Raw genomic sequence first — 14,010 nt, forward strand, 5'->3', positions numbered from 1 at the left:
GGAAGGGAGGCGCTATTATCATGACGTGGACTTGATGGACATTTCCGCAGGCTCTAGCTCACGCTTTGTCGCGCAACCACGATAGTCATGCTAGCAAATTAAATATAAAAACCAATCGAGAACGTAAAAGAACAAAAAAAAAAGCTTTTAGCACATTTCCAAAAGATTCGCGAGCTTTGGACAACCGGCGAACGTCACATACACGCCGATCTACCGGCTCGGAGAAGCTAATTACGCTAAAACGTTAGCTAAACTGTAATACATAAGAAAGAAATAAATCAACATTAATGGCCACTGTGGCGATTCCCGCTTGCACCACTGCTCTTTTGCTGGATATCGAGGGCACAACCACTCCAATCACCTTTGTAAAGGTAGGTTTAAAAAAACTACAGCAAGCGATCATATTAAGTAGCCCTGAACATATCTGCTCACTGCAGGCAGGCAGCAATAACGTTTTGTGTTGATCAAACTATTTATTTGTAACAAAATCCCAGATGTGTTGGTTCACTGACGGTCGTTAACCGAAACACGGCAGACTTGCATTTTTAAAATGTCTTTCACTGGGACAGTGCCCATTAATCAACACAGGAATAAACAGTGTAATGCGCCTGACTTAGCATCGATGCCAACGATTCGGTTGCGCCGTAAGACTCAAATGATTGGGTTCGATTGATTCATTGAGTTGACTCTCTCTCATCGGAAACGTTGCAGACTTGGCGCTGATTCTGTTGATCCGCGGAGTCGGCGGACTCACTGGCGATGCTCTGACTCAAGTTAGGAAACGTTTTACCCGGATGACAGTTTTATTTTTCATTTGCACTTTGGACTGCAGGATATTCTGTTTCCATACATACGGGAGCATCTTGAAGATTATCTGTCAGATCACTGGGAGGAAGATGAGTGCAAACAGGATGTTCATCTTCTCAAAAAACAGGTCATTTAATGCATTATCCCATCAAAAGGGGGGGAAAAGCTTTCCTTTGAAAAGGTCTCCAGGTGTCACATGTTATGGCAACTCCTGTGACAGATCGAAGAGGACACGAGGCAGAACCGGGCGCGTCCCGTCCACGCCGTGGACCAGACGGTGCACACGGATGAGGAGAAGGCCATCCGGGAGGTGGTGGACGACGTGCTGTGGCAGATGGCCGCCGACCGCAAGTCCACGGCGCTCAAGCGGCTCCAGGGCCACATGTGGCGAGCGGCGTACTCGTCGGGCACAATCAGAGGCGAGTAAGTGGGCTCCTCAAATCGTCTGTGACTGACTTTTATCAAAGTGAAGCTTTTCACCTCGCCTCAACGCAATTCTTGGACACCATGATGGCGGCAACCAACACGTAACTTTATAATAGTCCGTTTTGGGGTTTTGTTCTTGTTTCAGTGAGATCACAATTCAATTCCTGGTTTTACTGTTCATTTTTACTTTCTTGGTTGTTTCTACTTGTCCGGAAAGTTCCAAATGTTTGCGATACATTTGTACGCAGGATCTACCAGGATGTGACGCAATCCATCCGAAGGTGGCGAGGGCACGGCCTCAAGGTCTTCATCTACTCATCGGGCAGCGTGGAAGCCCAAAAACTCCTCTTCGCACACTCGGTAGAGGGCGATGTTTTAGATGTGAGTTTTGCTTTCAAGCACCCCCCTGGAACTTTTGGAAAATTCCTTAAGTCTGTTTCATGTTGCAGCAGGGAATTTGCGAGGCAGGTCATCCTGAGTGGGCCCCCAAAAATGACCTCTGAAGCCACGATTGAATGAAAAGTGCCACTTTGTTTTGAACCGGACATTTTGGGGCAATTTTCAAGGATACTTGAAATGCGGAGTCATTCTACATCCCCCCCCCCCCCCCCCCCGCAATTGCTGCCAAATTTGAACCAAATATACCAGACCGTTGGGACAGTGCTAAATTGTGAATTTTTGTTATTGTTTGCGGTTGGGGCACATTGGCAAAATGTGATGATTCACCAGCGGAGTTTTCGTCACATTCTTAGAAAGTTACTTACGTTTGTTCTCGTCTACATTGGTGTGTTAGTATGAGCGGTGTTTTCTCCTTCCTCAGTTATTTGACGGTCACTTTGACACAGCCGTCGGTGCCAAGGTGGACGCCAAAAGCTACGAAAGAATCGCGGAGAGGATCGGCTGTCCGCCAGGGGAAATCACCTTCCTGACGGATGTCACCCGCGGTACCGGCCAATCTTTTTCTTCTAGAATTGTTTGAACAATGCAGCTGGGGGACATATTTAGCAACGGGTTTTGTCGGACTAATTTACACAGTGAAGCACCACCGCATTTCTCCTCAGAGCTGGAGAAAAAAAAAAAAACGAGGCATTTATTTAAGCGACCCAAACATTGGTTGATTCAGTGGAGCGTGGCGTTCCGTTTTAAACTCAATCATAAACGTTACAGAAGCTGCACGTAGTCATACAGGAACTCGAGCAAATCTAACCACCGGTGTGTGATTGCAGAGGCCAAAGCTGCGGAGGAGGCCGGCGTCAACGCGGTGGTGGTGGTGCGGCCGGGTAACATTGAACTGACGGAAGAAGAAGCAGCGCACCACCATGTCATCACGTCCTTCGGCCAGCTGCAAGTGACGGGGGGGCCTTAACGGAGGCGCCAGAAAAACCTCAAGTATACTAATATATATTTTAAAAAAAAAACAGCCCAAAGGTCTCCACCTCAGTGGTGTCTAATTTGTCAGTCTTATTTACAGTAAACGTGTTGTCGTAGTGACTCCGTTCCTCCTGATTTTCACATTGTGCATCAATTCCGAATGAAGTGTCCAATGAGCGTAACAAATAAACGCCTAATCTTGCACAAAAGCTTCGTCGTCCCCAACGCGGTCAGCGATCTTGTAAATAAATAGAGTATTGAAAATATTGCATGTGGACCATCTACGAAAGACTAAAACCAAGAGACTTGACCGTGGCTCATCAATCCGACTGGGACAGGGGGCTTTTTTTTTTTTTGTACAAAGTTGAAATGTCACTTTTTCCACATTTTCTTGTTATAGAAAATTGAAGAAATGTTTTCCCCTTCAAATTCTTCACAAAACTGCCAGTTATTACAGTAAGGTTGGAGGAATTTCGAGCCCAAAAACATAACCTTAATGTGATTTTTTTTAAAGTACATTTTGGAATATGGCTGGTGAATTGTTAATTATTTTGTAAGGAAGTGCAGACAACATAATTACTTTGGCTGATCTTTGCATACTTAATCCAAATAAAAATCTGAATTTGAACCCCCCCCCCAGAAGTGCTGTGAATACTTTCCCAATGCACGACAGCCTGACTACAAAATGGTTTCAATAGTTTTTTTTCGCCGCTGAATTTCACACACAACAGCAGTTTTGAAAAGGGGGCGGGTGTTGTACATTTATTGAATTAAAAAAAAGTGAGGAAAAGACAAAGTGAAATGATATTTTGCGGATGGACTGACATTGAATAGAATCATGTCATTTTTAAGGAAGCAACAAAAATTTCCTTCAAAATTCTTGGCCTTGCGTGTGCATAATGATTACAAAAAGGGGGGTGGGGGGTGTTAAAAGACAAAATGTGGAAAAAGTGAAGCGGTAAGAATACGTTGGCGGATGCGCTGAACACCGGCATTGCATTGCTGTGCTAAAACTTGGTCCAATAAGGCAGAGGTGAAAGAATAAGGGGGGAGAGGGTGGAAAAAAGTGCGATAAGCTGATCAAAACATTGAAGGGTAATGCTAAAACACTGAAGATTAAAAAAAAAAAAAAAAAAAGAAAACAGCCTAGTTCTACTCACTGAGACACCCACAATGTTCCCTTTTTTTTCTTCCTGTTGGTATTCCTCGTCATTGAAAATGATTCATCTGGATTGCATCACTTCATATAAAGTCGATTTAAAAGCAATCGGCGTGATTGGTCGTGGGGGGGAAAAAAAATAGCCCTTAATTGACGGTTAAGGTACCACGCGGGCTCAAACACCCAGCTTGTTGGCCTGCGTCAGCACCACCTTGAGGACGGGCATGAACGCCGAGGTCTCGCTGAAGTTGCTGCTGCTCACGATGTGCGTGTGGATGCCCAGACCCTCGGCGTAGGCGCGCGCCTCCACGCGTTGCGCCATGGTGTGCAGGCCCCCCACGATGGCAGGAGAAAGCTGCGGGGAAAGGAGACCAGTTAGCGTGGTCTTCATCCAGAGAGAGAGAGAGACTTCAGCAACACCGCCTGGAAATGAACACTCACAGTCTCTTCCCGCAGTTTGTCGTAGAGCGCCTCCAGACGCTTGTTGGCATCCTCCAGCTTCCTCCGAGTTTGCTGGAACAGTTCAAAAGAAAGCGTGTTGGCTGTCTAAAGCTGTTGAGAACCTGGTTTTTCCTGCATAAAATCTGCAAGCAGCTCCCTTGGCCTAATTTGGGGCCAACGCCGGCGAAAGCAAACGTGTAAAAATAGAAGCGCAAAGCTTCAAATATGACGGTGGCCTTTTGGCACTGACCGGGTCGCTAGCAACGGCCAAGCACTTCTGGACCAGGCCCTCGAAGGTGGTCTTGAGGACCAGGTGCTCCTCTGGGATGGGCTTCTTGGCGATCTTCTCCGCGGGGATCGACTGCACGGGATGGACGCGGTCTTTCGTTAATTTCATTTATCCCGCAATGAAACATTAAAAAAAAAGGATACCCACCTGGATGGAATCGCCCGTGGGTCCCCCGGGCGCTCCCTCAGTGGGTATGCTCGGGTTGAGGGTCTGCGGCGGGATCTGCTGGAACGCCCCTTGAGGACCGAGGACGGAGCCCTGTGGCGCTCCGGAGGCTACGGGCTGGGCGTGAGGGTCCGCACCCAAAGGAGCCATGATGGGCGCGGTGATTGGGGCGGGTGGGGTGTAGTTCTCCGGGATCTATGAAGAAAAAGATGTCCATTCTGGAATTTATATGTATAATACGGAGAACTGTAAAGTGTTCTTCCAGAAAAGGGAGTCAGTCACCTTCTTCTTGGATGTCCTGCTAAGAGATGGCGGGTCATTCCAACCGTTCTGGGGCCCTGCGCATGCAAACATAATGTAACGATTCAGAAACATGCCACCATATTTGTTAGTAGCTCAGACGTTATTAACTAATTGATTGTTCATCAAGTTATCAGTCCTTTGTTATCAAGTCATTGGCGATCAGGTCACTGGGTGTTATTGGTCGTCAACCAGAGCAAAGACTGAAAGTGATTAAATCATTCGGTGCATGCGAGCATTCACTAAGATGCAAAAGACCACAAATTGGAGAGCCTTTAATTTACTCAACTGCAGAGTAGCAGGCATCTACGTGCAGTTGGTAAATTGCAAATAAATTCATCTAAATCAAAAGGTGATTTTTTTTTTGTTGTTTTGTTTTTGTTTTAGGTTATTAGGAAAAATAACAGGAAGTGACACACACGAGGAGCGAGGACGACGAAAGGGTGTCGCGGGAGTCTCTCGCACCTGTTCCTTTGGGGTCGAGTGTCTGCTCAAGCTCAAACTTTGTACCTGAGACTCCGCCGGGTGGAAGCGGCGGCGCAGAGGACCCCGGAGAGCCCGGCACGCCGTGCTGGAAAGACGCTCCGGAAGAGGAGGAGGTGGGAAACAAAGGAGGAAAAGAGGAAGGAGAGTCGGGCAGGCACTGGGCGAGGAAGCCGGGGGGCTGAGGAGGGTAAGGGGGCTCAGAGTAGTGAAGAGGCCGACAGGCTCCAGGAGGGAAGTGCTGTACCTGGAGGTGGGCTGACATTCAACAGACGCCGTTAGTTGGGGGAAACAATCCGGGAAGAAGTCACAGCCACATGCTAAGATGTCAAACATTTCCGCCATGAAATGTTTGCCGGTCGAAAGGAAACAAACAAGTACTACTTGTTGTTTCGGTGTTCAAATTAAAGACGTACGCTGGTATTGCTGGGAGTACACGTAGGCGGGGCCGGCGGAGGCTGCGGGCGACGAGGCGGACGGCGGCACTCCATACGTGGACTTCGGCGCTTGAGCCTGCTGGGCAAAGATGGGGAAATTTGTTCGCAGCTCAGCGGTTTGACTTGCGCGGGTGAGGGGATTTGCGGGAACGATGGCGGCGACCTGCTGCTGCTGCTCGGAGGCAGGACCCATTTGCAGAGGAGATGTGACGTTGGGCAGCGCCGTTGGCGTCTGGTTACTCCACGAGGTGACGGTGGAGGCAGACCTCACCTGAACCACACGCAATTTTTGTTTTCCTTCCAATCAATAATCCGTCACCGGGCCAAGAATCCCGGCTTGATGGCGGAACGTACAGGCTGGTAATACTGCTGCTGGGACGGGGCGGAGGCGGGTGCCATGGGCGTGGCAGGCTGGACCGGGATGAAGGCCTGGCGGAGCTGAGGGCTCGGGTGCTGAGGCTGAACTCTGGGGGTCTGGACCGGAGCCGCCTGCTGACCCAGAGCCCGACCGAGGCGCTCACGGAGCTCCTTCGAGGCCGCCCGCTGGGCAGAATATACAGACGGACACGTTAGCTTCGATGCGGCAGTGTAGCAATTTACATTTTTGCCCGACGTGGTTGACTCAAACTACGGAGTAGTTCTCAAAATTATGTTCGAAAGCAAAAATTGTTCCTTAAATTCTATGAAAAAACAGCTACTCAGCTTTATTACACATAGAGCTAGCATTTTGTGCATATTATCGTTCCGTAAATTCTACCAAAAACATTTGCGCAAAATTAGGCTTGTGAAAGCAACCGGCTTAAACATAAAGGCAGGCGACATATGTAAAATGATGAAATCCCTCCGAAAGCCATGAACTTCCAACACATCGCTTGTTAGCAAGCCTTAGTGCATGTTAGCTTTCTCAGATGCGGCTCGTAAAAGCTTCCCTCCAAACGAGTTTACTTGAAGATCGAATCGTTTCGAACATGACCGGCTCAAACAGAGAGCGTTGTCGTTATTTCAATTCGAAAGAGCTCGTGGGGAGTCGACCTTCCGGGCGATTATGAGCTCTTCCTAGCTTTGGCTCGTAAAAAGCTAACGATCTCAATGGCGCCGCATTCCTCGAGCTTAGTTAGCCGCTAGCTCACCTGTCCGCTGCCGTCGGGCAGGTAGCTGATGGCGGTGGACAGGCTGCCCTGCGAGGCCAGAAGCCCAGCGTAGCGACCCAACTCCTCGGCCAGCAGGGAGCCGACGCTGACGGCGGGAGCCGAGCGTTGCGTCTGCTCCGCAGCGCGCCGCAGCACCACCACTTTCTCCACCAGGTCCTGTGTGGAGTTTTGCACGCAAAATATAAAAAGTCGCACCCGTCACATACACGTGTGTGTTCATGATAAAGAAAAAAAAAAAACTGTCGACGCATTTACGCAGAAACATCATGGAAAAAAAAACAATCCCCCAAGCGCACCTGCAGGGCCAGCGGGCAGTGTCGCCGGCCAGCCGTTTTCCAGCAGGCCACCAGTTTGTCCACGTTGCCGGCGCAGATGTAGCACAGACAGGCATGAGCGCGCAGAGCAGCATCGCCCGACGCCTCCAGACGGACGCCGAGGAGGTCTGAGAGACAGCGCGGGCAGCAGCACGGGTGCGTTGAGGAGAGGAGACGCCCCTTACGTTTTGTGAGTCGGTGTTTATGAGGCGAGGCGACGACGGCGAATTCGGCGCTCAACTTTACCGCACAGCGAAGAGAACTCGTCGGGTTTGGCGTAGGTCATGACGGCCGCCAGCGCCTCCTTCCAGTTGTGCAGGTTGCATGCGGTCACGACATCACGCCAGTCCTTGGTCACCACAGCGCTAATCAGCTAGCGGACAGCAAAAAAACAAACAAACAAACAGCATTTTCAAGTGCCATATTGCCATTGATTGAGCGATTTTGGATAAAACGTGTTGTTTTTTTGAGCCCGCCGCCTCTTCCTTCATTTGCACCTTGGTGATTTTGCCGCGCGTCTTGTGGAAATACTTCCTCTGCGTCTTCTCCAGGAGGTCGGCGCCACCGGCGATGGCGAGAATGATGCTGTCGGCCATGCGGTCATCAAGGAGGCAGAGCTCCACGGCCACCTCAAAGTTGCCCGTGAGCAGGGCCTGCGTGATCAGAACGTCCATGTCTGGAGAGCGGGGGGGGGGAAAAAAAAAAAAAAAGAAATTCTGTTCCATTAGAAACAATACAAATTTTAATCATAAAAATAGATCAGGTGCTGCTGAGAATGACAAAGAGAGATACTTACCTTTACTGATGCTGAGGTCGACTCCCTCTGAAGGAGCCTCGGTGGCGGCGTCCTTGACCTGGGCAGGAGTCTCGGGCTCCTTCTCCTCATCCAGCGGCACCTCCTGAAAAAAACAGGACACGAGTGTCCTTACATGACTCGGCAACAATTTCCCTCTTTCAAAATTGGCAGCGATTCACTTTTTTTGGGACAGTTGGAACCATAACCCAGATGATCATTTCCCATGGAAAAAAAAATCCTTCCAAATCTGAAGAGGACTGTTTGATTTTCTCTGTTCCTTTGATAGTGTCAAGAAAGACTTTGGACTGTTCCGTCATGGAGGCTTACCTCCTCCAAGGAGATCTCCTCCTCCTCCTCCTCCTCTTCCTGCTCCTCCACTTCCTCCGGAGGAGCTACGCTCTGGCCCGGTCCTCCCACGGCGGTGTCCTGGCTCTCCGGCTCGGCGCCCTCCTTCATGTTTGCGGCGGCGATCATGTCAAACGCCGCCTCCGGATTGTCGAGCTGCAAGCCGGCCGGAGCGGGCGGCGCCTGCGCCGGCAGAGCGTCAGCGGGCTTTCCCTGCAGCGCGGCAGATATCTGCAGACACGGTCGCGTGTTATCTGTGTTTGGGTCTCTCTATCATAGATTTTCACCGACGGCGGGGTGGGGTCTCACCTTTACAGCGAGCTCCTCTTTGTTGAAGCCCAGAAGCTCCAAGAATTTACTGCGGATGTCACTTTCAAAGTTGGCCTGGAAAACACACTCATCTCGTCTATCCTTTTCATTCAAGCATCTATCCGTCCATTCACATTGGCACAACATAAGAACCCGCTCGTTCGTAAACAAATGGCCAACCGTTACCTTGAGGAAAGACCAGACGGTTTTCTCAAACTGATCCTGAGCCGCTTGGATCTTCTCCTGGCAGAATTCCTGGAAGGTGCCGGCGCTCAGCATAGCCTGCAGCTGCTCCGACCGCGTCAAGAAGGTCGTCTCGGTCACCACCTGGCTGACGTGAACCAGGCGGGGGCCACCGGGCTCCTGCCCGTTTACCGGACCGTTCTCCAGGGATACTAGCTTTCCGCCAAACTGCATGACAACAAAAATCTCCGTTTGTGTGGATTGCAAATCATCCAGGTGATGGTAATCCACAAAAGGGAAATCTTTGGGTGGGGAATCCCTCGACAGACCTATACAGTATGGATCTGGTGGGTGTGTCCCCTTGGGCTGGTCACACGAGGGCGGCTATTGTTGCCAGATGTGGCCGGTGAATGACCTTTTTGTAGACCAACCAGTGTGGTGGCAAAACAGCTCTTTTGTGACCACTTTTCCCATTCTTCAGAGAAGAACATGCTAGGACATTTTTGTTGTTTTTACAACAACTTCCTGACATCTCTTCCCCAAAGAATTTCCCGTTGTTGTTGTTCTGCCTGATAGGCCCTAAGATTGACCCTTGAGGAACACCGCAGGCAAGGAAGCCAGACTTGTGCCAGGGGCAACAAATACAACCACCAAAAGCGAATGCGACTTCAAATACTCACGGCAAACGACGCCCCAACGGGCCTGCGAATCCACTTGGGGGGCTTCTTCAAGGGGTTGACACTAGCAGCGGGAGTGGTGGTCTGAGGTAGCTGCAGCGGGGGCAACGTTTGTCCCGTCCCAAAAGGATCCACGTTGCCGAAGGAGTTACTAATCTGTAAAAATAAGACACTAGGTGAAGACAAATGCATCTGAAAAACTCGGGTGAACCCAACCTGGAGACTTCCCGCTTATGCTTTGTTTCTGTGTGGAAAATGCAGTTGATCGATACTGGTACACGGCATTCGTAAAAGTGTCCCAATAGGCCATAACGTATACTTTGGAGATAGAAGGGATGTGAGGCGAGTGCCAATGATGCTCGGCAATATTAATGATTACCTCACCTCGGTGTACACATTTTAGCATGAAGACGTCATTTCGGGATGATGCGTTGCTACGTGAAAGTGCAAAAGCAGTATGTTTGGCTGGGTTCTGCATGAAACGCGTGACCCACCTGGTCGGCGTGCCTCTGGCTCTGTGCCAGGCTGCTGCCGCCCATGATGGAGTAGACGTCGATGTGTCCGTCGAAGCGGGCGGCCGAAAGCACCGCCGGATTCCTGGGGCACCACTGCACGTCAAAGCACCACTGGCTGCCGGCGGGCAGCTCGTACAGCACCTGAACGGGTCGGGGCGGCATCGGTCATGGAGGATTTTCAAAATGATGCGAGGCGGCTGGCTGGGTTACTCGCTCACCTCGCCCGTGTTTGGGTTCCAGCACAGGATCCTGCTGTCTTTGCCGGAGCTGAGGAGCAACTCGGGATCGGCCGCGCTCCAGGCGATGGCGAGGACGCCTCTGCGGAGGGAAAATCATCCAGCGTTCCTTTATTTTTGTATGACGACTAAAATGTGATTGCGGAAAAGATTGTTTGTCTTCGTTGCTACGCGAGACCGGCACCTGGTGTGATTCTCCAGAATCCGGAGCGGGGAGGTAGCGAATCGTAAATCCCACATCTGAATGACGGGCATGCGGTCGTCCTCGGAGGCCAGGACCAGCTGGGTGGCCACCTCCGGGTTCCACGCCAGCCCGGAGCAATGCATCTGCGAGCAAAGAGACGCCGCGTGACGACGACTCGCCGCTTTACGGGAGCCTTTTACTTCTCGGCGGGGCGAAGCACCTACTCTGTTGCTGTGGTCGCTGACTTTAATAATGAGATCATTCTTGCGGAGGTCCCACACGGAGGCACGACCGCTCGGGCTGGCCGAGGCCAGGATGTGCTGGACCTGCCGGTTCCACGACAGGCAGCCAATGTCCTCGACTGGCTGCTCACAAATAAGCAGTGAGCATTACAACGCGGAGCGATACAGTCCTGTAAAACCGCCTCCATCGCGGGGTCCGGATTTGCCGTCGCAGTAGTTCACGTTTTTCTTTTTATTCTTACTAATGCGTCCTTTAAATTTTCATCATGTGCCGGCATTTTGCTGGCATTTTTTGGAGTTCAAATCCCGCGCGCCACTAAATACAGCCCTACGAAATATAATAACAATACACTCAAGTTGTATAAAAGAGTCTGAACAAACTGATGAAGAATTCTTCATCTTTGCTCAGCCCATTTTTCTTTTCCCTTGAAGCAAAGAAATGCAAATGAAAGTAGCGTACCTGCGTTTTGGGTCCTGGCGTCATGGGGGACTCGAAGTTGTTTAGATCCCAGATGTAAATTTCGGACTCATTTGCGCCAGATGCAAAGAGGTTGCTCTAAACCGCAGACGAAGAAGACGAAGCGTGAGCAAAGCGAGAGGCGGGAGAAGAGAAGCGGACGGCGGCGTGCCTGGAAGGGATTGACATCAAGTCCTCTCACGGCGCCCGTGTGCCGGTCGCTCTCGGCCACCACCGCGTTGTCGCTCTCGCCGGCCATGATCTTGGCGGCGTCGTACAGGATGACGTTGCCGTTCTCGCCCCCGGCGATGATCAAGCCGGCCGGGTGACCCTGGGCGTCTGCTCCGCAGGGACCCCAGACCAGCTTGTGGTACCTGAGGGTGGGCGGTGCGTCAATAAGACAAGTCTAATGACAATCAAACACCTCCATGCCACACCCCCAAACATTTTTTTTTCGTGCCTGTGAGACGAAGAGAAGCTGCCACGTGACTTCATGTCCAGGGACGGGTCGGACAAGTCCAGCTCAAAGAGCTCCAGGGAGGCGTTGGTGCTGAAGGAGGCATCCAGCTGCTGCGCCGACGTGCCTGGACAATAATTCATGCGGGTATGAAACATGACATCGACTGCGGAGCAAAACACAGAAGAAGATTTTGCTAGTAAAGTTTGCTGGCATGCGCTCGCACCGGTTGCCAGGTAGATCGGGTGCTGCTGAGCCGGACTCCAGCTCTGGATGGCAGTACGGTTGATCTCTTTCAGTTTCATCCTGAAAAAATTAGATCAATAAAAATCTTACTTCTGTGTAGTGTAGACTTCTTTTGCATTTGAGGGGGTGGGGTGGGGGAGTATGAAATCAAAGTGAATATTTAACATTTGACATTTTGGGGCTTTATATTTTGTTCAAGCCATTCCCTCGTGGAAGGAACTGAGGCGCAATTGATTGCCCCCGACGAAGATAAAACATGACAAAGTGCACGACGCAATATGAGCAAGAGCTGCATTAAGTCATAAAACGTGTGGAGAAACGCTGCAAGCGAATGGCCAAAGTGTAACAATACATTCAAATCTGATAAACTTCAACCTAGGATAAGGATGGAGGACGGATGGATGAATGAACGAATTGCAAGTTTTGTTCGAAACATGAATGAAATGCTGAACTACTATATTTCTTTCAGTTTTCTGTGTTGATTATTCACAGGGCGCATATACAAAAAGAAGCATTCTCACATACTGACAATCAGGCACTGGTGATCTGCAGATCACTGCATGGACACGTATAAACAAAACAACCGTTCATACTCGCATTCACACCAGTGGACAATTTAGAGTCTTTAATTAACCGAAGATGAGCTCTGGCAAGACAAATGGGAGAGGTCACCCTGGACTGGTCGTCAGTCATTCACAGGGGGCATACAGACAAGTAGTCACAAACAATGGAGTCAAAGTATAACATATCTGCCAGTGTTTGCATTTTCCAAATGATTCCTGATACGCTATAGCGAGAAAACCACAATGTCTCATCACTGTTTAGCGCTTATGAGGTCCACCGGCCACTTTTGTAGTCGTCGGAGGCTATCTGGTGCCACTTTGGCGACCCCCGATTCGATTTTGCCGAAGGACCAGTAACGCTTCTCTTGCCAGAAATCAACTTACGTTAATTGAAGAAAAAAATGCGGTCTTCAATTAACCTAAAATAACTATTGGCAAGAGAAAAACACTGGTCGCAATCTGCAGGGCACATCCAGACTGACACACAATCACTCTCCCATTCACCTCTATGGAGTGTTTTTAATCAACCTCACATGATATATATATATTATAATATATATTATAATAAATAAACGTAACTCTTCCAACACTCTTAGCAGAGAGGTGACAGCTGATCAATGGCTTACCTGGTTTTACTTTGGTCCTTTCTCCGTGTCACATACACGCGCAGGCACAAAATGAATTAAGAAGTAGCGGTTTCGCGCCTCTTGCTTTTCTCTTGACGCTGGTGTTTCAACGACGAACGACCCGCGACGTAGGACAAGACAGCGGCTAGTCGTAGCTACCGGTACCCGCTGAGCTCGCTCTCGACTCGGCTTTCCACGTCCCCACTGGGCTCCATCAACGTGGCACTACGCGTCGATTGGAGGCCTCCTCCCACGAAGAAGAAATACCTTGAGTGTCGAAGAAGAAACACGGTCGCTTCTGGTTCAGCTTCCGCTTAGCATAGCACGCTAGCATGTTATTTTGCGTTTTACCTGACCGAAAAGCGAGACATTCGTATAATGTAATATCCTTAAGAATATTTCTAATCGCGATGTGGAGGTTTGGTAACTGTCCTTCCCATTATTTGGTCACTCCCGTCTGCTACCAAACCAATGGTTCAGAAGGTTCTTACAATAAACAAATAAATAATACTTCGGTCTCCAAGTACCACCTAAAGAAAGCGTAGGCCTTACGCCCATTTTTGAAGCCGCTGTAAAATTATGCAGTTTTAAGACAGTTTAGAAATATTTGAAAATAATTCAGCTGTATTGCAGAAAAGTTTACTCCATGTTTGCAAACATACTGTAACGTTGCACCTATTCCATCTATTTGGCAGATCCGCAAGTTATGGCTCAGTTCAAAACCCAGTTGAGGAACCAATGCTCCAATACAACACGTTTATTTAGATAGCGCTTTCGCAACAGCTGCAGCTGTAACAACGCGATTTACAGAACATCTAACATAATTCATTT

The 14,010-nt window shown here is 49.6% G+C and overlaps 2 protein-coding genes across 10 annotated transcripts; one reads left to right on the plus strand and one right to left on the minus strand.

The window, feature by feature from the left end:
• The first annotated feature begins 29 nt into the window (after nt 1-29).
• enoph1 (enolase-phosphatase 1) lies at nt 30-2,724 on the plus strand. Its single transcript, XM_086135791.1, has 6 exons — nt 30-371; nt 833-934; nt 1,028-1,230; nt 1,482-1,614; nt 2,054-2,177; nt 2,460-2,724. The coding sequence occupies exons 1-6, from the start codon at nt 288-290 to the stop codon at nt 2,597-2,599; spliced, it is 786 nt and encodes a 261-aa protein (XP_085991917.1). The 5' UTR covers nt 30-287; the 3' UTR covers nt 2,600-2,724.
• A 614-nt stretch (nt 2,725-3,338) lies between these two features.
• Nucleotides 3,339-13,416, minus strand: sec31a (SEC31 homolog A, COPII coat complex component). 9 transcript variants are annotated; one of them, XM_086135765.1, is made up of 27 exons: nt 13,180-13,416; nt 11,971-12,050; nt 11,748-11,871; nt 11,460-11,661; nt 11,291-11,386; nt 10,813-10,953; nt 10,589-10,731; nt 10,387-10,486; nt 10,148-10,309; nt 9,657-9,809; nt 8,980-9,204; nt 8,794-8,868; nt 8,467-8,715; nt 8,140-8,242; nt 7,841-8,019; nt 7,590-7,716; nt 7,326-7,471; nt 7,009-7,185; nt 6,233-6,421; nt 6,042-6,149; nt 5,858-5,954; nt 5,469-5,699; nt 4,941-4,996; nt 4,641-4,853; nt 4,455-4,565; nt 4,205-4,276; nt 3,339-4,118 (listed from the first exon to the last, which is right to left on the minus strand). In XM_086135765.1, exons 2-27 carry the CDS (start codon nt 12,047-12,049, stop codon nt 3,939-3,941), a joined length of 3,738 nt encoding a protein of 1,245 aa, XP_085991891.1. In that variant the 5' UTR covers nt 12,050; nt 13,180-13,416; the 3' UTR covers nt 3,339-3,938. The 9 variants fall into 9 exon arrangements, 6 of the variants coding, with proteins under 6 accessions (XP_085991891.1, XP_085991889.1, XP_085991890.1 ...); XM_086135763.1 differs by having other exon boundaries at nt 5,424-5,699; XM_086135764.1 differs by having other exon boundaries at nt 5,858-5,957.
• Nucleotides 13,417-14,010: the final 594 nt, after the last annotated feature.

The sequence above is a fragment of the Hippocampus guttulatus genome, chromosome 17, assembly GCF_054856545.1.
Source record: "Hippocampus guttulatus isolate MCC_2025c chromosome 17, RoL_Hgut_1.0, whole genome shotgun sequence".
NCBI lineage: Eukaryota > Metazoa > Chordata > Actinopteri > Syngnathiformes > Syngnathidae > Hippocampus > Hippocampus guttulatus.

Excerpts from the sequence above, each read along its gene's own strand:
- enoph1 (XM_086135791.1), top strand. The coding sequence starts at position 288 with ATGGCCACTGTGGCGATTCCCGCTTGCACCACTGCTCTTTTGCTGGAT. Across the intron at positions 372-832 it reads CTCCAATCACCTTTGTAAAG|GATATTCTGTTTCCATACAT; the intron begins GTAGGTTTAAAA and ends TTTGGACTGCAG. Across the intron at positions 1,615-2,053 it reads TAGAGGGCGATGTTTTAGAT|TTATTTGACGGTCACTTTGA; the intron begins GTGAGTTTTGCT and ends CTCCTTCCTCAG.
- sec31a (XM_086135762.1), bottom strand. The coding sequence starts at position 12,049 with ATGAAACTGAAAGAGATCAACCGTACTGCCATCCAGAGCTGGAGTCCG. Across the intron at positions 10,954-11,290 it reads CGCCAGGACCCAAAACGCAG|CCAGTCGAGGACATTGGCTG; the intron begins GTACGCTACTTT and ends ATTTGTGAGCAG. Across the intron at positions 5,958-6,041 it reads CCTCCGAGCAGCAGCAGCAG|CAGGCTCAAGCGCCGAAGTC; the intron begins GTCGCCGCCATC and ends ATCTTTGCCCAG.